The 24,933-nt window shown below is 39.0% G+C and overlaps 1 protein-coding gene across 1 annotated transcript in view; it reads left to right on the top strand.

Moving 5' to 3' along the window:
* ARMH3 (armadillo like helical domain containing 3) overlaps nucleotides 1-24,933 on the top strand; it is a 171,400-nt gene that overhangs the window by 131,598 nt on the left and 14,869 nt on the right. The window contains exon 24 of the mRNA XM_043924866.1: nucleotides 5,596-5,674. Coding sequence (XP_043780801.1) covers nucleotides 5,596-5,674 — 79 coding nt within the window. The remainder of the gene's footprint in view (nucleotides 1-5,595; nucleotides 5,675-24,933) is intronic.

Here is a 24,933-nt window from a genome sequence, read left to right as displayed (position 1 = left end):
AATGTTGTCCCCCCAGAAAGGTACTCCATATCCTTTAGCAGTCCATCTGCATTTCTCCTCTAATCCTTCCCTTAGCCCCAAGCAACCACTAATTTATTTTCTGTCTGTATAATTTGCCTGTTCTAAACCTTTCCTGTAAATGGAACAGTACATTATGTCGCCTTTTGTGTCTGGTTTCTTTCACATAACAACTTTTTCAAGATTCATTCATATTTTAGCATTTATCAGTACTTCATTCCTTTTTGTGGGTGAATAATATTTAACTATAGCTATACCACATTTTATTTATCTATTTGGGTTGTTTCTACTTTTTGGATATTATGAATAATGCCACTGTGAACAATTATGTACAAGTTTTTGTGTAAACATATTGTTTTCATTTTGGGGGGCATGTTAAGAGTAGAATTTGTGGGTCATAGGGTAACTCTGTGTACTAACATTTGAGGAACTGCCAAACCACTTTCCAAAGTAGCTGTACCATTTTACTATCCCACCAGCAATGTATGAGTTCTAATTTCTTCATGTCCTTGCCAACACTTGTTAACTGTCTTTTTGGTTATTACGATCCTGGTGGGTGTGAAGTGGTATCTCACGGGGGTTTTTCATCACATACATGATTTGCAAGTATTTTCTCCCATTCTGTGGGTTGTCTTTCACTTTCTTGATGGTTATCATTTGCAGCAGACAAGTTTTTAAACTTGACCTACTTCTGTTTTTTGTCACTTGTGCTTTTGTTACCCTAAGGAATCATTGCCTCACCCAAGTTCATGAAGATGTACTCTCATGTGTTCTTCTAAAAGTTTTATGGTTTTTAGATCTTATATTAAATCTATGTTCTATTTTGAGTTAATTTTTGGTATAGTATGGGTATGGTATGTGGTTCAGCTTCATCCCTTTGCATGTAGATATTCAGTTGTTCTAGCATCATTTCTTGCAAAGATTCTTCTTTTCCAACTTGATTGTTTTGCTACCTTTGTCAAAGAGAAACCTTAGTGCATAATGGCTGTTTTCTCATTCATTGTCCACTTACACCTTCCTCTTCTTCCCTACTCCTCCTCTCCTTTCAAGTCTCCTTTTCAAAAATACTTTGGAGCATGAGAGTTTTCCATTGGCAAAGGCTAGGTTTTGTTTGAATACCTGAAAGGCTGATATTAGATCAAAGCCAATCTCAGTGTACAAAAGGAATTCCTTGACAGTCTAGTAGTTAAGGACTCTGTGCTTTCACTGCCGAAGGCCCTTTTTGGATGAAGTGAGTCGTGAGGGAATTAAAATCATACTTTAATCATTCATCTTCTGATAGAAAAAAACTGCCATTTCCTGTCTGGAAACCTAAAATTTTAGACTTCGGCACGTGACAGTTGCTACCTGTTTTGACAGGTTTTGATCAATGAAAATGAGAGAGCTACAATTAGAATGACTTAGTAGTCTCCTCCTCTCCTCCCAGATGTTCAGAAGAAATGCTGGTAGATCTTTTTAGAGGTGGTATCAGTGAGAAGGAAAGCCTGAAGAAAAGAGAGAGTTTCCTCCTTCATCCATAAGTCTCGTATCTCATTGTTCTCCCACTGAGAGCTGGTCAGGCAGGAGTTTCATTCTGGGGGCTACCCCAGGTGGGGCAGCGTGAAATCACAACCCAGGTGAGCCCTGGTAGCCTCCAGACTTCTTGGGAAAGGAGAAGCTAAGTATTTCAGTCACTGCAAAGGTATATGTCACTCAGTGTGGGCTGACTTAGCCTGATTTTGGTGTTTTGTCATCTGTTTGCTGCCTCAGAACATACTTCCATTTCAACAGTATGAAGTCCTGAGCACTTGAATAGGAAGCTTCCAAACCCTGTCTGAAATGCCTTGCTAAAGAGCATGGAGGGAGAACAGCCAGTGTCAGACTGTTTTTCTTACCTCTTAGACCTAGCACCCTGCACCTGGTATCTCCAGAAAATCAGATTAGTACTCAGATTTTACAGGTAACAGTCCCAAATAAACAGCAGGAAGGGTAAAGCAGAGGCGTATACTGTGTCCTGTGTGGGTCCTGAGTTAGAGATTATTAACTGGATTTACACTGTTTCACCTATCTCAGGTTTCTAAACAGTCCCTTAAGTTGCCTGGTGGGAGACCTCCATCATTTGCAGAGATCTGAAGCTCTGTGAAGAGAATGTCACAGGTTAGATTGGAGGATGATTTTATGTTTGTTCTAAAATATAAATTCTCAGACTGACAAATCTATCATACTCTCAGGATAAGTTTGCCTAAACAGCATCAGCATACATGCCCTGCAGTATCAAGCATAGGCTTGCATCTGTAGACCCAGCTGATAGTTGGCATATGTAACAGTTAGAAGGGAAGGAAATAAGTGTACCCTCTGAAGATAGTACCTTCCAATTTTTTTCTTTCTCTCCCCCATCTCCTCTCTCCTTTGTTTCTTGCTCTGAGATCCTTCCCTGTCTTTCTTTCTTCCCTCTTTTTCTTTCTCCTTTCTCTCTCATTTCTTTCTTGCTTCCTTGCTTTCTTTCTTGGAAAGAAAATTCCTCTGATAGGAAGGGAATAGAATTACAACATCCCTATCTGTTCCATTCCCAGGGATTATTTCATTGTCCTAACCTCAGCAGTTTCTCTGGATTGCCAGCTGGGTCCCAGTGGCTGCTACCATCCCACCCAGACAGACATCAGGGTTTTTTGGAGTTCTCTGTTCACCAAACCTAGGCACATCAAAACAAAAATGCAATTCTAGTTCAGCTGAGTCAGGATTTTTTTCAAACACTTTTCAAAAAATGTTTTTACTGAGAAATTTAAAGAAAACCTTAAAAAAAAAACCTATAAAATCATGAAATAGATGTATTTATAGAATGCAATTTCCGTTTTCCAAAATAACTGAGGTCTGATAGTAGATTGATTTGTCTATTGTATTTCCTTTCCTCACTCCCATCTCTCTTGAGAGCTGAATTCTATGACTCAGACTCTATCCTGGGTTAACTGTAAGTTAGTGCTACTGCTAGGTTTGGTGGGATTCTCAGTTCCCTATACCTGCGCGCCCGCCCCCCGCCCCCGCCCCCGCCCCCCCCCCCCCCCCCCCCCCCCCCCGTCTTCTCATTGGGTTTAGCCTCCCGGTTTTCCTTTCTGTTCCTGGACTGTTGTCATCCCTGCCAGTATCCTCAAACTTTGCTTTCTGACTGAGAAAAATATTTGATCCGCCCCCCCCCCAACTTGATCACAGTGGATATTTTGGATTTAGACCAAGCCCCACAACCTTAACTTGCAGATAATAACATCTCTACCCTTCTTGACAGTCTCTTGGAAAATAAGTTACCAAAACTTGCCTCTTGTGCCTGACCCATTTCTGTCCTATTTGATTTAGTCATTCATTGAATATTTATTGACTACTAGCTGTGTGCCAGGCATTGTGCTAGATATTTAACATTGCTTTACTATATAAATATTGCATGAATCCTCTTAAGGTTTAGTTCACTCTTTCAACAAACATTTATTGTATGCCTGCAATGTACTATTTCTAGTTACTGTGCTAAAACAGATATTATTCCCATTTTATCCCTCTGGCAAAATATACAGCTTCCAAAAATCATTCAGAAAAACATTGGTCAAACTGGGATTCCACACCATGATTTTCTTTTTAAATTTCTGGCTTATACTTCTGATATTTGGGTTAGATTAAATTCTTTACTATCAGTAAGTTATATTAAAAGAATATATTGGTTTCTATTATGCTATCATACACACATTTTTTTTTTTCATACACACATTTTAATAAACTTTATTTTGGAATAATTTAAAAATTATAGGAAAAAATGCAAAGATAATGCATAGAGTTTCTATATGCCCCTCAACCTAGTTTCTCCCCTCTTACATTACCATGGTATGTTTATCAACACTAAGAAACAGGCATTGATATGTTACTATTAACTAAACTCCATATTTTGTTTGGGTTTCAACAGTTTATCCTTTAATGTCCTCTTTCTGTTCCTGGATCCAATTCAGAGCATCAAGTTGCATTTAGTCATATCTCACCAATGGGCTCCGGTCTATGACTCTTCCTCAAGTTTTGTTTTTCATGACCTTGACAATCTTGAGGATTAACTGGCAAGATAATCTCCAGAATGTACCCCAGTGTGGGTTTGTCTGATGTTTTTCTTGTGCTTAGATTGAGATCATGAATTTCTGAAAGTACAGCACAGAGATGAAGTGCCCTTCTTACCAGACCATACCAGGGGTTACATGACATCACTGGTGACACTTAACCTTCATTGCTTGGTTGAAGTAGATTTGCCAGGATTCTTTACTGTTAATATTTTTCCCTTTTGCTACTCTATGGAGATAAGTCTAGCTTACTCTCAGTGATAATGGGAACTAAACTCCACCTCCTAAAGAGGAGAGTATCTGCACGTATTATTTGAAATTGTTCTGTTAGATTTTTCCCTTCTCTCCATTAACCTCTAGTCTAAAACCTGTGTTTTTTATACTCTTCTTGTTGTTCAGTTGCTAAGTCATGTCCATCTCTTTGCAACCCTGTGAACTGTAAGACACCAGGCTTCTCTGTCTGTGCTTTTCTGTCCATCACTATCTCCTGGAGTTTGCTCAAACTCATGTCCATTGAGTCAGTGATACCATCCAACCATCTCATCCTCTGTCACCCCGTTCTCCTCTTACCCTCAGTTTTTCCCAGCTTCGGGGTCTTTTCCAGTAAGTCAGCTCTTCACATCAGGTGGCCAAAGTATTGGAGCTTTAGCTTCAGCATCAGTCCTTCCAATGAATATTCAGGGTTGATTTCCTTTAGGATTGGCTGGTTTGATCTCCTTGCTGTCCAAGGGACTCTGAAGAGTCTTCTCCAGCACCACAGTTTGAAAGCATAAATTCTTTGGTGCTCAGCCTTCTTTATGGTCCAACTCTCAAATCCATACATGACTATTGGTTTTCTACTCTACCAGACAAGAAATCACGAAGATCTATACTAAAGCATTGGTTTCAGGGAAATTTATTTCAAATTTCAGAGGTTTTTAAGAAATATATTTGATGTGACTTGGTGACCCTGAAGAGAGAATGTTTGAAAACAATGTTCAGATTTTGGTTTGAATGCTGGAAATAAAATTTTGGTTCAAAATATTAACTAACAAATATGACGGTTGTAGGCTTTGGGAAATCTTAGGTTCTTCAGAGATAGTATTCAACCCACATGTTGGTCCAGCTTCACAGAATGCCCTGTTCTCCCGAGTAAGAGCAGAGCAAAGTTTTTTTTTTTTTATTTTCTCTGACTGAAACACGAGGGCCTCCTGGTGGACAGCACTCTGAGCCCTGTTTCTCATCTGAAGGATGCTAGGTTTTGAGTTTTGTTTGGTTGTGAGATTTTCCCCTAGTTCATTTACAGAGCAGGCATACTTGATTCTGTTCTCTGTCTAATAAATTATTAAACCTCTCCCATTTTAGAGTAATCACTTCACCCCATGTGACCTCATGTTCATAAGAGGACAGTTACCTTCTGAGAGTCACACCCATGGTCTCATACTCTAAATCAGAGGGTAGCTGATACTTGTTTTTAACTCATTTATCTTCTTATTCCATCTGGTACTGTATTAATGTTAATTCTCTGTTTCAGAGCCATCATCAACCACTTTAACCCCAAAATTGAATCCTACGCTGCTGTGAATCACATATCCCAACTGTCGGAGGAGCAGGTAAGCCACTACTTTCCTCAGAGTGGCCCTAGTTGGTGGCCAGCATCAAGTCCTTTCAGATGGCGGGGGGATTCTGTGACTGAGCTTCTAGTGGGAGTGGCAAGAGCCAGGCTGCTAAGAGGAATTAGTAAGGGATTTGTTGATAGTACTTTAATTAGAATGATGGCTTCTGCTTTTGTGCCATATGGAGGGTTCATTTAATTATGTAAAAGATAATGTAGGTGAAATTTTGGTGAATTGTTATTTTAGTATGGGTGATAAGGCATTTCTTTTTTTAAAATTTTAGGCAGAGAGTCATTTTGACTTTTGAAAATAAGAAATGAAAACTTAGAAATGGTTGAAACTGCCAGTTAGAAAAACCGAGTTCAGCTTAATTTGATGTTGTTTGGCTCCTTAAAATATGAACCCTCCTTTGGGCAGATTTGCCTAAGAATTGAGTTCTATGTGCCTTGAGAAGTTATTTCTGAGCAGGTTTTTCTGTGGTATGAACTGTGGTACATGCAGATAGTGTTGTGTGTTCATTTTTCTTGAGTCTGGCCTGATTGCCTCTTTTCCCAAAGAAAAGAGCCCTGGGCTCTGCATTATATAAAAGTAAGATGGGGCTTTAGCGTAGCATAGTATTGAACTTGATGTTTCAGAACAAGACTTTGAGTCTTGTTTTCAAAAGCACAAAATGAGACATATATTCATACAGTCTCCGTTCCTTCTCACTCTACTCCCAAGTTGAAGGGCCTGGGTATTCATGAGGTGAGAGTCCAGGTATAGGCTCCAAGCCCATTTAAAAAAACAAAATCACCTGTGCTCTGCTTTCCCTTTTTTGGCCTTTACATCAGTGTAACCCTTCTGTGAGCCTCTTGCTGGCAGGGCCAGCTAGCCAGCTGTGGTGTGATTGTGTGTTCAGTGTTCCTAAAAGCTATTCCACTGGCCAAATGAGGCACCAAAGCAAGCCTTTGCCTAACAGACAGCTTCTCAGTATTCTCACCAGTGGCTCTTCCTCAGCCAGATGGATAGGACTCAATTAGTCTATCAGTTATTCCCTTTGACATATTTATTCTCCTTTGTGAGGCCAGCTGTGGGAATCCATCCTCTTATTTAAACCACTTTGATAAATGGCTTTCATTTTCTTTTTTCCTCTTCTGCCTATGGAGCAACCCTAAGTCCTATTCAGGACTTTGATGCCACTGCTCTCTGTGAGGTGCTTCAACATCCTACCTTTTTCCTGGTGAACCAGCTCAGATCGGTTTTGTTATATCGTTTTTATGCAAAAGAATTCAACATCTTGAGCTTTGTATAGTGAAAGAAAGGGTGACTTTCCTATCACAGTGAGCTCTGTTTAGTCTAAAAGCTTTTTTTTTTTTTTAAAAAAAAAAAAAAAAAGAGGAAGACACATTTTTTCCTAGTCAGCCACGTGCAGTATTCATCCCCCAGCAGCTTGGGAAGGTCAGGCTGAAATCTTTCTACAGCAGTAGCAGCCACAGACCAATAATAAAATTCCGTTCTGGCGCATGAGGCAATCTGGAAAAGGATGATTAGCAAGCACGTGTCCTCACCCCCTCTCCAACTTCTTTCAGAGTTAAATGAAGTGATGAAAGTGCCTCTCAGAAAGCATCCACAAGCCAGAGATGAGGCAACTTCTATAGAGTGGGAGAATACACAGCCCTATTTGAAAATGAGGAAGGGGAAGCAGCTCTCAAAGATTTCTTTTCTTAATAAATAATATTTCATATCTGCTGTGTACAAAGAGTGGTGCTGGGTAGTAGGGATCATTAGTGAATAATCTTAAGTGTAGTCCTTACTGTCATGGAGTTTGTGTATACTCACCTCTCTTAGCAATCGTTTTCACTTGGGTACTGATGGAAGGGTTATTCTATTCTGGGACCCTTTTTGAAACTGCCCTCAAAATAGTTGTTGCTTCTCTTCCCTAACTGACTCTGAAGGGCAATAAGTGACAGCATTAGAGTACACTTGGTTTTATTCTCAGCACTATCAGGTTAGAAGTATTTTGACTCCTTGTTAATCTCCAGCATGTGTCGGAGCACTTCTCTCCCTTCACTTCATGCTGATATCACTAATGTTAAGTGTATTCACAGCTTCCTAAAGAACTGGGTTTGGGATGCAATAGGCCCTGCGGGGACTTCCCTTTTGGTCAAGTGGTTAAGACTCCTCACTTCCAATGCAGGGGGCACGGGTTTGATTTCTTGTCAGGGAACTAAGATCCCACAGGCCATGTGGCCCTCCCCCCCCCCCCCCCAAAAAAAAATAGGACCCGCACTTGTTAGCAGCAAACTAAGTAGAAAGAAGAAGTTGGGAAGTTAATCCCCAAGTGGATTCTAGAGTACTATTAAAGTAAACCTAAAGACCATGGATAGGCATTAAATGGGGTTTAGTGAGCTTAGTAAGACAGCAGATAAGAGAGGGCTCTTTGCTAGATCTGCCTGCTCAGGCTGCCATTTTCTTCTGGCAAGAGATGTATGACTTTTTGAGTTCTGACAACCCCCAGACACATTCTAGCAGTCTGTTTGAGGCATTTCAAGATGATACTTGTAAATCCATTATTGCTTATCAAACAGAGCCCAAACTCTCACACTGGGGTTTATTTTCAGGTGTCCAGATGATAGATGACATTTTTTGTTACTTTTCATTGGCTTCATGGAGAGCAAAGTTTTTTAATCAGTTAATACCCTCAGTGTGACTGAATGGTCATGCATTATCTAGTGTAATAAACTGCTTGCATTTTTACATTGGACACACAGGAGTCATATTTGTCTGGGGTTCATTGTGAACCTTGTACATATTAACTCTTTTTGTGTGAGTGTGGTAAAAGATACATAAAATTTGCCAATTGAACAATTTTTAAGTGTACAGTTCAGTGGTGTTAAGTACATTCACATTGTTGTAACCATCACTGCTATTCTTCTCCAGAACTTTCTCTTCATTGCACGGTGAAATGCTATACCCATTTTAAACAGTAACTCCTCATTTCCTCTCCCCCTAGCCCCTGGTAATCACTCTTCTACTGTTTGTCTCTATGTGGGAGCCTGGCAGGCTACAGTCCATGGGGTCGCAAAAGAGTTGGACACAGCTTAACAACAAAACTTATTGTTATTAAACAACAATCTGACTCCTCTAAGGGTCTCACAGAAAGCAGAATCATGCAATGTTTGTCCTTTTGTTTATGGAGAAGGAAATGACAATCAATTCCAGTTTTCTTGCCTGGAGAATCCCATGGAGAGAGGAGCCTTGCAGGCTACAGTCCATAGAGTCGCAAAGCGTCAGACACAACTGAAGTGACTTAGCCTGCTCATATATGGTTTATTTCTTTTAGCATAATGTCTTCAATGTTGTAGCATGTATCAGAATTTCATTCCTTTCGAAGGTGAATGATATTCCATTGATGTGTATAGCACATTTTGTTTATCCTTCTGTCCATCAACAGACATTTGGGTTGCTTCCACCTTGTGGCTACTATGAAGAATGCTGTGAAACTGGAGTTTGAGTCCCTCAGTTCTTTTGTGTATATACTGAGAAATGGAACTGCTGGATCAAATGGGAATTAATTCTGTGTTTAATTTTTTGAGAAGCTATCATAGTGTTTCCCACATTGGTTGCACCTAAAATATAAAATTATTACAATTTTTCCTGTTTTTTGATAATAGCCATCCTAATGAGGGTGAAGTAGTATCCCATTGTGGCTTTAATTGTTATTTCCTAGTCATTATTAATGTAGAGCATCTTTTTATATGTTTATTGACCACTCTTTATCTTCTTTGGAGAAATTCTATTCAAGCCCCTTGCCCATTTTTTAATTGGATTGTTTGGATTTTTGTTATTGAATTTTAAAAATTCTTTATATACTCTATAGATATTTATCCTTCATCAGACATGGTGATTTGCAAACATATTCTCCCATTCTGTGTGTTGCCTTTTAGCTTTTACATTTAGGTCTTTGATTCATTTTAAATTAATTTTTGTATATGGTGTTTGGTAAGGGCACTTTGACCTCTTTTTGTATTTCACATATCTTTATGAATAAAGTTTATGGAGAAGGGAAAACTTGCTTTTCCAAGAACTGTGAAACTATTCTCAGTTTATTCCCTTCTGGATTGGCTTGTCTTTAGTACATCTTATAAAAATTGTCCTTCAAGGCCCTTGCCAACCATTAGCTGAGATTTAGCTCCTTTCTCTTCTCAGTATGGCTTGTTGGTAAGCATCTATCTCTAGCCGGTAGAATAATTTGTTATGATCCTGTCCCTACCAGTGACATCCACCCTGATTTTCATTTTCCCACGAGGATAGCCGAGTCTCACTCTCAAAACCTGCGGGATTCTCATAGATAAATCCCAATGACCCTTTTGTTTCTACTAAATAAGTGTGGATGGGAGGGATTTAAGAGAAACTCTGGGCCCCAGCCTAAGTCTTGGGTTTGGATGCTTTGAGGATATCTTGTCTTGATGATTCAGTGCTCCCTTCAGGTAAGTATGTTGGAATTGAAGAGCTCTTCAGGGGGTTCTCCTCCCTATCTTGTCCTACTTTAAACTCTGATATACTGTCTCCTTCATTCCTGTTTCGAATTAAGAAAAAAATTTATTATTGCTGGCTACATCCTGCTAGAAATGGATCAACACACTAGCTCATCATTTGTTTTTTTAACTCATCGTTTTTTTAATCCAAAGTCCAAGCATAGGCTTTAGAAAATTATTGCACATTCTGAAATTGTGCAAAATTATGCATATGTCCTTTTTTCCCCCCCCTTGAAAAGTGTCCATCTTTCTTAAAATTCTCAACCAGTCTTTGGCCCCTTCAACGTATAAAGTTTTGTAGAAAATCACTGGCTTAGTTGACTTGAATAGTACCTCATACTTTCCTTGACCCCAAAGCCATCAGATCTTTGGAAATGCCCTTTGAAGATCTTAAGCTCCTTTTAGACTATTTGCTATTTATTTTGGTTTGCAAATGCTATGACACTGACTTATATCAGCTCTAATTTCCTTATACCAAAGAGAGCTTCATAGCAGAACTTTACAGAAAGATTCTCTAGAGCCCTGAGTATCTAGAGAACATAGTGGCAATTTAGCATTCAAGACAAAACCTTCGCTGATCACCTGATTCCTTAAGCTTTCAGTTAAACTCATGACCAGTTTTGTGCCATTGAAATATCCCATTGGAAAGCAAGTAAGTGATTGGCCCACCCTTAACTTTCTTCAATCTTCATTCAGTTCTCAGTATTTTAGCATTTAATGCTTTGTGCTTCAGATCATCCTAGGCTTTTGAGGAATACAGACGTATGATAAAGAGCTTTTGTTCTCAAGGGATAAAATAAGTGCGAAAGGTGGCTTAAGGCAGCTTATTATCAATAGCTGACCAGTACTAGCAATAGGATCTGTAGGTTCCTGTTAGAGAAAGATCTCTGTGGGTTGTGGTGGTGGAAAGGCCATGTGGAAGAGAAAAGGATTGAGTTGGGCCTTGAAAGGGGAAGGATAGGAATTGGATAAATGGAGAGGCATAAATTGTAAAATATCCTCAAAACCAGGACCTGAAAAGGACAGAAAGAGTGGGAAGAGTCCCAGAGTGTCTCTGCCTTGTCCTCGGGTCCCAGGGCACCCAGGGACTGGATGACTTAGATGTATAATTCAGTCATTAAAATTGTTAGCATGTCTTCCATAATCCCTAGTGTACCGGCTCTCATCCCTGTCCTAATTATACCGCCTTTGATTCAGTTCACAAGCATTCATCAAAGGCCTGCTATGAGCCACCTTCAATGCTAGTAGGCATATTATTAGACCTACTAAGCAAACCTAGCTCTTTTTTTTTTTTTTCCTGGTATAACAAATAAAGCAAACACATATAACAAAACACATAACATACAAACACATATAACAAAATTTACCATCTTAACCATTCTTAACTGTACACTATAGTAGTGTTAATATGTACATTGTTGAGCAGTTATCTCTACAAATTTCTCATCTTTTAAAACTGAAACTGTTTATTGAACAACTTCCCTTCCCTCCCCTCTGCCTTGCAGAATTAAAAAATGCTTTATATGTGATTGAGTGAAAGTTACATTGGAAGCTGAGTATTTATTTTCATCTATTAGTAATCTTTCTAACCCTTTTTGATTTTCTCCTGATCCTAAGATAAGAATCACTATAAATAACTGCTGGGTGTTTAGAAATCCTAATGAAATCCAGCTTTATTTTCCCAGAGAAGAGTAAGGTACTAACAAGAGGAGAGTCCTAGTTTGTGAGGCAAACACTGTTGGGGTGCCTGGCTGGCACCTGTTATTTGTGAACATCTAGGAGGAAACACATAAAGATCTTTGGGAGGTACCCTAAAAGCTTCAAGACTTATGCGGAAAGTCGAGCGTGGTACTTCAACTTTAGAGTTGTTGGCCCTTTGGGGTGTTAGTAAATGTTTAACAGCTGGTAGGAGGGTAAGTGGTTGGAGGGGACTGATTTGTAGTTCTGAGGACAAAGACTCCCACCATAGCCACCATTGTGAAGCCAAGTGGCTCTCACAGTGCTTAAAAATTTAACAGTTCACTCTCACAGGCCATGCATGTGTCAACCAGCTCCAGCACACCACTGGTTGTTGAGGAAGACTGGGAGAAGGGAGCTGTGAAGCTACAAGGCAGGGCTTTCCATGCAGGAAGTGAGCGTGGGTCACTTTCCCCATGGGAGCCATCTATATTGCCTCCCAAGGCAATCAAGATCTCTGAGCAGCCTACTTTGAGAGCCCTTGTGATATTTTCTCATCTTAAAACATGGCATTGGCCGTCAGGCAAGGCAGCCTTGGCAGAGACATATGCTAGAGCTGAGATTTAAGACTCTCATGATAGCCATAACTCAGTTTCCTGTACTTGGCATTGTTTTTGTACAACAGCCTATGGTTTTGCAGTCTCTCTAAGCCTGAGTGATGGTTGCTGTGGGAACTCTTAGTGAGTACGAGCATGTGACGCAAGCATTGACTGTCTGACCCTGCCTCTCTTTTTTGCCTTTGTTTAGATTCTGGCATTTCAAGTGACCTAATTGGCAGGAAAAAAAGTTTGATATGAGTTATTTGTTCACTGGACTTACTAACGCAGGAAAGAAACAAATTCAGAGGCAGAGGGATTTTCCTACAAGCTGCTTAACCTTGGAAATCAACTTTCTGTTACATAGGGCATCTTGAGAAGGTCCATTTAGGAAGGTCAGCTGGTTATGTCCTGCTAGGATATTTACCCTCTTACTTGGACCAAGAGGTAAGCTACACTACCAGATCAGGGGGAAAGGGTCCTGGATTTTGGGCTCCTCTGAATAGGGAAGAAAGTATCTTGGATTTAAAAAGGACACAAATAGATAAAAGGAACAACTAGGAGTTTTTGAGCTAGGCACTTTTACTTAGGCTATTTACTTGATTTAATCAATTGTCTGAGGTAAGATACAATTATCCTCATTTTATAGATGAGGATGCTGAAGAGACTAGTTTGCCGAAAATCACACAGCTGCTAGTGATAAAGCCATAATGAACCTAGGTCAGTCTGACACCAAAGTCTGAGCTTTTTCATCTCTTGAAACATGCAAGACAACTAGAGTCTGTTAGGTATTCCGAAGGAAGCGGCAAGTCAGGATAGGAAGGTGGAGGGAGAAGCAGAGAGAACAGGGGTAACAGGTCTCATTTCTAGGGCGTGGGGAAAGAATCCCAGTTTGGGAAAGGCCCGTTCAGTTAAGGAAAGAAAGTACTGAACAGGGACCTGGAGAGTTTGTCTGCCTCAGTAGAGGCTCCTGGCACAGTATTATAACTTTATAAATGAGGGAAAAGTCTCTTTATCCCATCCAAGAATGTCAGCAAAGTCACTGTGAAAAATAAAGCTTTTCCACACACCCAAGGAAGATGATGAATTTTTTAAAAGTTTTTATGAACTTATTTCTTTTAAAGATGATATATATTTGTGGGTCAAAATCTAAAACATAACACACTGAATTTTAATTGTTTTTTTTTTTTTTTGAATTTTAATTGTTTTTAAAGTGGTAGTTCCTTTTTTTTTTTTTAAGTAGCAAAGTGAGGATACAAAATTAATGTCCCTCAGCCAAGCTAGATGAATGCAGAGGTCACTGGTGAAGAGCTTAACTTATTCCTGTCTGCCACTGTCAGTATTTCCTCCAATTAAGTATGAATTTTGAAATGCCCATCACATAAACTTCTGGTCTTCCTCAATCAGACTTCATTGTCGGTAAAGCTTCTTTGGCAGTGCATGGGAGAAGTAGCGTTGGAGCTCGTAGGAATTCCAGTAGTTATCAACTTTGCAAGAAGTTTGAGGATACAGCAGGCCTTGTTTTAAGCTAAGAAGACTCTTTCTCCCAGTTATTAGATATAAAGATAGCAAGCACTTTACTCTTCAGTTTGTTTTCTAGCCACCTCCTTCCTTCCAAATAGACCTTCTGGTACTTTTGTTTTATTTCCATTGCAACTTCTTTCCTAGAAGGTAGTTCAAAACTCTTTTAAGATATGCTTGGAAAAGCATGGTTTGCCACTGTTATAGTTACTTTGGAGGCCAAAAGTGTTACTATGCAAGGCGTTTTCTCTGTTACAGGCTGTGTAATTGGGAATGTTTTTGCTAAGTATCATAACAGCACTTTGACCTTTCACAGTGATCCTTCTCAAAGGAAGTTACAATCTTAAAAATGACCCACCCAACTAGGAGGGAAACTGTTTAGCCCACAAATGGGATTTCTGGTGAAGAATTCTGTTAGGGAGGGACAGATAAGTGAGCCTTGGCAGGGAGGCAGAGACCCCATGTCAGATTGCTGGAGAATTAGGAGCAGAGATGGTGTTTTCTGTCTCCCTCCCTGAGATGTGATCTGTTTCCAAGAAAAGGCCTCAAGTGGGGAGGACAGAGATCATCTATCTGCCTCTTGGTTTGAGCTGGGTGGAGTGTCCTGCCTGCAATAAGCCATAGAGAAGGAGAAGGCCTGATGTGATATTTGGTAAACATGTGTATCCTGTTCCCCTACCCTGATTATCTTGGCTGCCTCTTGGTGTGATTGCATACCTTGCTTGTGCAGGGTAAGGACCTGGGCATGTTGGGTTTGTAATTAGTGCAAAGAAAAGCTTCACAAAGAGTTTCTAGGGCTTCAACCAAATAAAGTCAGGGAGGTGGGGCAACTGCCCAGGGAAATTAAAGAAAATCACTGTCACCTTTCCTTTAACCAAGTGATGACCTTTCATGAATCACCCACTTGAGGTTCATTATCTGGTCCACCTTCCTTTGAAAGGCAGAGCCAGCCTGTGAGATCAGTAAATTATAGTGCAGGCTTGAAAGACATGGATGGCCAGGAGAACTGACCAGCTTAAATTGGTTCTGAAATTGAGTTTGGTCCTGAGTATGAAAATAGAAAGGGCCGGCGGGGGGCGGGGGGGGGGGAGGGAGGGGGGGAACTTTTGCATATTATATACAAGTTAGCTGTATAGAAGAAAGAGTTATCTTTTAAAGGGCATCATCTTTTTTAGTCTATCCAGAGGCTTGTGTTCACCATTTGGATCCTTTTTTCCAAACAATTATATTGGGTGATTGTGCCCTGGAGAGAGATTCGGGTTATCTTGGATAGAAAGTCACTGTAGGCACCTAGTGGAGGGAGGGATGCTCACTCAAATGAAGCCTATGATTTTACACATTACTGTTTGTTCTAGCTCCTGTACTTTTTTTTTTTAAGCCACTTTGAGCTAAAGTGTTCTGAAAAAGAACCAATTCTTGCCTACCAAGGAAGTTCTCAGAACCTGCCTTAGTCTAAGAATTCTCTGCTTCTTGGTGTCCTTGGTTAGTGCAGCAAGACAAGGAATGGGTGTCCCAGCTTCACATTCCCCAGATTATTTCTTTTCTGTGCATAAGCACAACCTCTGTGCCACACTAGGGGCTATAAAAATACAAAAATCATACATACCCTTAAGGACTTCACAGATTAAGAATCAGGATCACTCACTTCTTGTTTAGGGCTTTGCCTGTGTGCTAGTCTATAGACCTCACTCCCCTGTTGTATTTGGTGTGCTTGCAACAGCAACCTGCAACCCTTTATAAACCTAAGAAAGTTTAGTTTATAGGTACCCCAGTGAAACATCCCCTCATTATAAATCCATAAATGGTTGGCTGATGACCCTTTTTGGAGTGAATTTCCATAAGGAGAGCAGTGATCATCTCTATCTTTTACCCCTGCCTCAGTTTTATAAAAAAGGCAAAAGTAGAACCTTCATTAGGTGTCCTTGGTAAAGGTGGGACTCTAGTCTCTGAGCTTGGGAAATGATTGTTTGTCAAAAAAGTGACAGTGAAAGTCGCTCAGTCATGTCCCACTCTTCATGACACCATAGACTGTAGCCTGCCAGGCTCCTCTGTCTGTGGAATTCTCTAGGCCAGAATACTGGAGTGGGTAGCTGTTCCCTTCTCCAGGGAATCTTCCCAACCCAGGGATTGAACCCATGTCTCCCACATTGCAGGCAGATTTTTTTATGACTAACTCACCAGGGAAGCCCTGGTACACCCAATTAAAAGTGACAGTACACCCAATTTAAAAAATTTCATTTGACTGCTGCCCAGCTGAAAATGATTGCAGACACTGTTGATTGCTACCCAGAGTCCATTTAGTTTGTCAGGGAGGATTGCTGTTGTGGAGAGGTAGCGAGAAGTAGCACAATGAGGGGAATCTTTGGAAAATACTAAGAACTGCTAGCTTATAGAAACTGATATGTGTCAGTCTGAATCATGCTTGCCCCAACCAAAAATGGAATGGCAAGACCAAAAAAGACATAAGTTTACTGCCATAACCATGTATCTTTTTTTTTTTTGGCCTTGTCATGAGTTACTGGACTTTTTATTTAACTTTATAGAGATGTAATTAACATGTAAGATATATTTATGTAATCATCACCATCACAAGATACAGAACATTTTATTTCCATAACCCATTAAAATTCTTTGGTACAATTAGTCTTATCTGCAGATTTGGACCCTGATTAGGTAACCCCTGATTAGTTATTAGGTAACCAAATTAGGTAACCAGTGATTTAATTTCTGTCATTATAGATTATATTCATCTTTTATGAATTTCACATAAACTCTTTTGTGTCTAAGATTCATCCATATTGTGACATTTCTAGCTATTTACCCAAGAGGCATGAAAATATATATCCACCCAAAGACTTGTATACAAATATTCATACTACTACTATTTATGATAACTCAAAACTGGTATCTGTTGTTTAGTTGCTAAGTCATGTCCAACTCTTTTGCAACTCCATGGACTGTAGCTCGCCAGACTCCGCTGTCTATGGGATGTCCCTGGCAAGAATACTGTCCATGGGATTTCCCCAGAAAGAATACTGGATTGAACGCACATCTCCTGCTTTGACAGGCAGGTTCCTTTTTTTTTTTATTAGTTGGAGGCTAATTACTTTACAATATTGTAGTGGTTTTTGCCATACATTGATATGAATCAGCCATGGATTTACATGTGTTCCCCATCCTGAACCCCCCTCCCACCTCCCTCCCCATCCCATCCCTCTGGGCCATCCTAGTGCACCAGCCCTGAGCACTTCTCATGCATCAAACCTGGACTGGTGATCTGTTTCACAATTGATAATATACATGTTTCAATGCTATTCTCTCAGATCATCCCCCCCTCGCCTTCTCCCACAGAGTCCAAAAGTCTGTTCTATACATCTATGTCTCTTTTTCTGTTTTGCATGTAGGGTTATCGTTACCATCTTCTAAATTCCATATATATGCGTTAGTATACTGTATTGGTATTTTTCTTTCTGGCTTACGTCACTCTGTATAATGGGCTCCAGTTTCATCCATCTCATTAGAACTGATTCAAATGTATTCTTTTTAATGGCTGAATAATATTCCATTGTGTATATGTACCACAGCTTTCTTATCCGTTCATCTGCTGATGGGCATCTAGGTTGCTTCCATGTCCTGGCTATTATAAACAGTGCTGCGATGAGCATTGGGGTACATGTGTCTCTTTCAGTTCTGGTTTCCTCGGTGTGTATGCCCAGCAGTGGGATTGCCGGGTCATATGGCAGTTCTATTTCCAGTTTTTTAAGGAATCTCCACACTGTTCTCCATAGTGGCTGTACTAGTTTGCATTCCCACCAACAGTGTAAGAGGGTTCCCTTTTCTCCACACCCTCTCCAGCATTTATTGCTTGTAGACTTTTGGATAGCAGCCATTCTGACTGGCATGAAATGGTACCTCATTGTGGTTTTGATTTGCATTTCTCTAATAATGAGTGATGTTGAGCATCTTTTCATGTGTTTGTTAGCCATCTGTATGTCTTCTTTGGAGAAATGTCTGTTTAGCTCTTTGGCCCATTTTTTGATTGGGACATTTATTTTTCTGGAATTGAGCTGCAGGAGTTGCTTGTATATTTTTGAGATTAATTCTTTGTCAGTTGCTTTGTTTGTTATTATTTTCTCCCATTCTGAAGGCTGTCTTTTCACCTTGCTTATAGTTTCCTTTGTTGTGCAAAAGCTTTTAAGTTTAATTAGGTCCCATTTGTTTATTTTTGCTTTTATTTCCAGTATTCTGGGAGGTGGGTCATAGAGGGTCCTGCTGTGATTTATGTCGGAGAGTGTTTTGCCTATGTTCTCCTAGGAGTTTTATAGGTTCTGGTCTTACATTTAGATCTTTAATCCATTTTGAGTTTATTTTTGTGTATGGTGTTAGAAAGTGTTCTAGTTTCATTCTTCCACAAGTGGTTGACCAGTTTTCTCAGCACCACTTGTTAAAGACGTCTTTTCTCCATTGTATATTCTTGCCTCCTTTGTTGAAGATAAGGTGTCCATAGGTGTGTGGATTTATCTGTGGGCTTTCTGTTTTGTTCCATTGATCTATATTTCTATCTTTGTGTGGCATGTGGATTCTTTACTACTGAGCCACAAGTAGTAAAACTAGAAACAACCAAAATGTCCATCAGCAACTAAATACGTAAACAAAACGTGATGTATCCATACAATGGAATATTGTACAGCCATAAAAAGGAATGAAGTACTGATATCTGATACAACATGGGTGATTCCTGAAAACATATGCTGAATGAAGGAAGCCAGTCACAGAGACCATATATTGTGTGATTCCATTTATTTTAAATGACCAGAATAAGCAAATCTATAGAAACAGAAAATAGGTTAGTGGTTACCTACAGCTGGGTTGGGAGTAAGTTGGGGAACGACTATTAATTGTTATGAAGTTTCTTTTGGGGTTGGTGAAAATGTTCTAAACTTAGATCATGGTGATAATTGTCAACTATGTGAATATACTAAAAACATTGAATTATACACTTAAAATGATTGAATTTTATGGTATGTAAATTATATCTCAATAAAGATGTTTTTCAAAAGAAAGAAACTGTCAAATTGTTTTCAAAAGTGGTTATACCATTTTTAATTCCAACCAGCAATGAATAAGTTGTAGCTACTCCATATCTTTGTCACACTTGGAATTGTCTTTTTAATTTTAGCCATTCTAGTGCATATAAAGTGCTCTAGTAATACTGCATATGTTACAGTGTTTAAAATTACTGTTAATTTGCATGATGACAAGTGATGACCCTCTGATCATTTGCCTGTTTTTTAAATTTGATTATTCATGAGTTTCTGTATATTCTAGATGCAGGTCCTTTTCATATATATTATGAATATTTTCTCCTATTTTCAGTGACTTGTCTTTGCAAGTTATTAATAGTGTTTTTCAAAGTCCAGACGTTTTAATGGAAACCAATTTTAAATTAATACCATAAAGATGAAGTTATGAAATTTTTAAAACAGTTTTTGCCCTTGTGTTTTATTCAGTAAATCTTTGCTTCCTCCTAGTTGTGGAAATTTTCACCTGTACTTTCTTCTGGAAGTGTTATGGTTCTGGCTTTTACATTTAGTTCCATGCTCTGTGTCAAGTTGATTTTTTTAAATGGAATTATTGTTTCTTTTTTTAAAATTTATTTATTTACTTTTGGCTGCCCTGGATCTTCATTGCTGCGTACAGGCTTTCTCTAGTTGTGGCGGGTAGGGACTAGTCTCTAGTTGTGGTGCATGGGCTTTTCATTGTGCTAGCTTTTCTTGTTGTAGAGTACAGGCTCTGAAGTGAGGGTTTAGATAGTTGTGGCACACCAGGCTTAGGCTTAGTTGTCCGGAGGCATGTGGAATGTTTCTAGACCAAGGATCGAACTCATGTCCCCCTGCACTGGCGGGCAGATTCTCAACCACTTAACGACCAGGGAAGTTCAAGTTAATTTTTTGTAAGGCATTTGGTAATGGTAAACGTTCATCCAGTTCCCACCCTGCAGTATCCTGTTGTTCCATTGTCATCTGTTGAAAAGACTATTTCTTTCCCCTGTTGAAATCTTTGGTACATTTGTAAAAATTCAATTGATCATGTATATGTGGGTCTATTTCTAAAGTATTAGTTCTGTTCCATTGGTCTCATATATGTCAAAATTTATGCCCTACACTGTCTTGATTATTATAGTTCTGTCATAAATCATGAAATCAAGTAATGTAAGTCCTCTGATTTTGCTCTTTTTAAAAATTATTTGAGTATTCTATGTCTTTTGCATTTCTATTCAAAGTGTAAAATCAGCTTGTCATTTCTACAAATAAAAACCTGCTAAGATTTTGATTGGAATTGCATTAACTCTATAGATCAACTTGGGGGAGAATTGATACTTTAATAATATTGTTTTCAAATCCACGACCATGATATACCTCTCCATTTATTTAGATCTTTAAAATTTTCTCATCAGTATTTTGTAGTTTTTAGCATACTGTTTTGTACCTGTTTTTCTCAATCATTTTTTACGTTATCTAAATGGTATTTTTATTCTTTTCCATTACGGTTTATTATAGGATATTGAATATTGTATACAATAGGATCTTGTTGTTTATCCATTCTGTATAAACAAGATGGATCTGTATAAACATCTGCTAACCTCATCTGCTAATCTCAAACTCCCAATCCAACCTGTCCCCCCCCCACACACACAATCACAAGTCTGTTCTCTATGTTTTTTATTCCATTTCTGTCATAGATAAGTTCATTTGTGTCATATTTTAGATTCCATAGATAAGTGTATCATATGGTATTTGTCTCTTTTTTTCTAAGTTGTTTCAAGCTAGTTTATTTAGGGGTTCCATTTTTGTGCCTCAAGAGATTTTATGGATTTCTCTTGCTGCTTCACTCATTAGTTCATCTAGTTGTGAAGGGTTACTGAGTGTCATCTTGATGAGCCAACCATCTTTGAAACAAGATTTGTTGACAAGTCCTGGATTTCTGTTAGAGTTTCATTAATTTCAGTTACTTCTGATACACACAGTAGAGTTCACTAGCAGCTATACTTTACAGTGCACCAAACATAATTTAGGGCTTCCCTGATAGTTCAGTTGGTAAAGAATCTGCTTGCAATGCCGGAGACCGTGGTTCAATTCCTGCATTGGGAAGATCTGCTGAAGAAAGGATAGGCTACCCACTCCAGTATTCTTGGGCTTCCCTTGTGGCTTATCTGGTAAAGAATTCACCTGCAGTGCGCGAGACCTGGGTTCAATCTCTGGGTTGGAGAAGGGAAAGGCTACCCACTCCAGTATTCTGGCCTGGAGAATTCCATGGACTGTATAGTCCATGGGGTCACAAAGAGTCGGACACGACTGAGTGGCTTTCACTTTCAAACATAATTTCAGTTCAGTTCAGTTCAGTTCTGTCGCTCAGTCATGTCCGACTCTTTGCGACCTCATGAATCACAGCACGCCAGGCCTCCCTGTCCATCACCAACTCCCGGAGTTTACCCAAACTCAGGTCCATCGAGTCAGTGATGCCATCCAGCCATCTCATCCTCTGTTGTCCCCTTCTCTTCCTGCCCCCAATCCCTCCCAGCTTCGGGGTCTTTTCCAATGAGTCAACTCTTCGCATCAGGTGGCCAAAGTATTGGAGTTTCAGCTTCAGCATCAGTCCTTCCAATGAACACCCAGGACTGATCTCCTTTAGGATGGACTGGTTGGATCTCCTCGCAGTCCAAGGGACTCTCAAGAGTCTTCTCCAATACCACAGTTCAAAAGCATCAATTCTTTGGCACTCAGCGTTCTTTATAATAATTTACAGTGCACCAAATTCCTTGTTTGTTCAATTTTGTCCTAACTTCTGACAGACTACAGCAAACAACATCTCCCAAGTCTTCCTGTACAAAATTGGTGATTGCCACTGTTCCAACACCGTTTTCTGTTGTTACCTATTCATGTTTGTCTGTGAATTTGTGCACAAACAGCAGAGTGGGGCACGTGTTCAGTGCCTGGTAGGTGCCTGCCTATAGCCCCCAGAGCCCTGGTAGGCAGGGCTCATTGGGTGCAAAGGTGGTGCGCAGGCTGTAGACCAAAACCTGCATGCTCCACACCACTCTCCTGTCTTTCTCTTTCTCATTTATTTTGCTTGGTATGACAGTCTCTAGGTTCACCCATGTAGCTGCAAATGGCATTATTTCATTCTTTTTAATAACTGGATAGTATTCCATTATATCTATCTACCATATCTTCTTTATCCACTCCTCTGTCAGTGGACATTTATTGTGGGATTGTGGGATCACATGACAATTCTCTTTTCAGTTTTCTGAAGTACCACCATACTGCTTTCCATAATGTCTATACCAGTTTACATCCCCACCAACTGTGTATGAGGGTCCCTTTTTCTCCACACCTTCTCCAGCAGTCATTATTTATAGATTATTTACAGATGGCCATTTGGCCATTCAGCCATTCTGACCAGTATGAGGTGATACCTCATTGTAGTCTTGATGTTGTTTATTTTTTAGCTCTAGTGCCGGATCTTAGTTGCTCCGCGTGGAATCTTCGATCTTCATTGCTGTATGCAGGATCTTTAGTTGTGATGTACGAGATCTAGTTTCCTGATGGTGATCGAACCTGGGTTCCCTTCTTTAGAAGCATGGAGTCCTAGCCACTGGATCACCAGGGAAGTCCCCTCACTGTAGTTCTGATTTGCGTTTCTCTGATAATTAGCGATGTTGAACATCTTTTCATGTGCCTCCGTATATCTTCCTTGGAGAAATGTCTATTTAGAGCTTTTGCCCATATTTTGATTGGGTTGTTTGTTTTTTGATGTTGAGCTGTATGAGCTGTTTGTATATTTTGGAAATTAATCCCTTAATAGTCTCATAGTTTGCAAATATGTATTCTCCTCTTCCATAGGTTGTCTTTTCATTTTGTTTATGGTTTCCATTGCTGTGCAAAAGCTTTTAAGTTTAATTAGGTTCTACTTGTTTATTTTTGCTTTTATGAAATTTCACTCTTTGTTCCAGATAATATCCCTTGTTAGAAGTCTCCTTATCAGATTGTTAATATAGCAATTCAATTTTTTTAAAATTAGTGTTGATACAACATATTTTTCCCATCTTTATAATTTCAGCCTATCTGTGTCTTTATATTTTAGGTGGATTTCTTTTAGACAAAACCTGTGATTGGACATTGATTTTCTACCCAGTCTGACAACCTCTGTCTTTTAATTGAAATGTTACATTTAATTTATTTATTAATATTGTTGAGTTAATATCTGCCATCTTGCCTTTTTTCCCCTTCTTTTTCTTCTGTTTATCTTTTCCTTTTTCTGCTTTTGTTTGGATTAACTGAGTATTTTTTATGATTCTATTTTATGTCCAATATTGACTTCTTATCTCTACCCCTTAGTTTTATTATTTTAGTCATTGCTGTAGGTTTTCAAACATGCATTTTTAACTTACCACAGTATACCTTCAAAATTTGTTATATGAGTTCATATAATGTGTAATAACCTTACAATAGTGTGTTTCCATTTGCCCCACTCCTGGTCTTTGTATTACTATTGTCAAACATTTTTCTTCTAGGTTTCTTATAATTTTCACATTCCATTGTTATCATTTTTTGATTGATGAGTCAATTATCTTTTTTCCTAGTTTTCAAATTTATGTGGAAGTATTTTACATTTTATCCATGTATTTACCATTTCCAGTATGTTTTATTCCTGTTGAAAGATCCAGATAATGTAATTTTCCTTCTACCAGAGAGCTTTTATTAACATTTCTTCTGATTGTAGGACTGTTAACAACACATTCTCTCAGATAGTTTGTTTGAAAAGGTCTTTATTTCACTCTCATTTCAGAAAGATGTTTTTGCTGGATATAGAATTTTAGGCTAACTTTTTTTTTCTTTTGGCACAGATATCATTCCATTGTTTTCTGGCTTGTATAGTTTCTGACAAGTGTGAATTTTTATCTTTGCTCCTTTGTATGTGTGTTTTTTCCCCATTGAGCTGCTCTTAAAATTCTTTCTTTAACATTGGTTTTTAGCAATTTTATTGTGATGTGCTTATACCTTCCGTTTTGTTCCTTATAATGTTCATGGTTGTCTTTAAGCACTTGAACATATTTATAATAGCTCTTTAAATGTCCTTGCTAATTTCATCATCTCTTTAATTTCTGGGTCTGTTTCTATTCACTGATGTTTCTCTGGGTTATGAGTTACATTTTCTTGCTTCTTGACATGTCTGATAATTTTTTACTGGATATCGGGCATTGTGAATGTTATATAGTTGAATGCTGGATTTTGTTGTCTTTATTAAATAGTGTCAGACTTCATTGAGGAAGGTAAAGAAATTATTTGTGGAGCAGCAATCTCCTTTTTGTAACATTGTACAGGAAGGCAGTGACCATAACCATCCCAAAGAAAAAGAAATGCAGGAAGGCAAAGTGGTTGTTTGAGGAGGCTTTACAAATAGCTGAGGAAAGAAGAGAAGCAAAAGGCAGGGGAGAATGGGAAAGATAAACCCAACTAAATCCAGAGTTCCAAGAATAACAAGGAGAGATACAAAGGCCTTATTAAATGAACAGTGCAAAGAAATAGAGGAAAACAATAGAATGGGTAAGACTAGAGATCTCTTTAAGAAACTTGGAGAGGGACTTCCCTGGTGGTCCAGGGCTAGGACTCTGAGCTCCCAATGCAGGGGACCCTGGTATGATCCCTGTTCAGGGAAGTAGATCCTGCATGCTGCAACTAAGACCTGGTACAGCCAAATAAATTAAAAAAAAGAAAAGAAAAAGAAAATTGGAGATATCAAGGGAACATTTCATGCAAGGATGGGCACAATAAAGGAAATGGTAAGGACCTAACAGAAGCAGAAGAGATTAAGAAGTTCTTTGTATAAGAACTATACAAAAAGGTTTTAATGACCCATATAATCACTCACCAAGAGCCAGACA

The sequence above is a fragment of the Cervus elaphus genome, chromosome 15, assembly GCF_910594005.1.
Source record: "Cervus elaphus chromosome 15, mCerEla1.1, whole genome shotgun sequence".
Lineage (NCBI taxonomy): Eukaryota > Metazoa > Chordata > Mammalia > Artiodactyla > Cervidae > Cervus > Cervus elaphus.
Note: the sequence above shows the minus strand (reverse complement) of the source record. Positions and strands in the feature narration are given on the sequence as shown.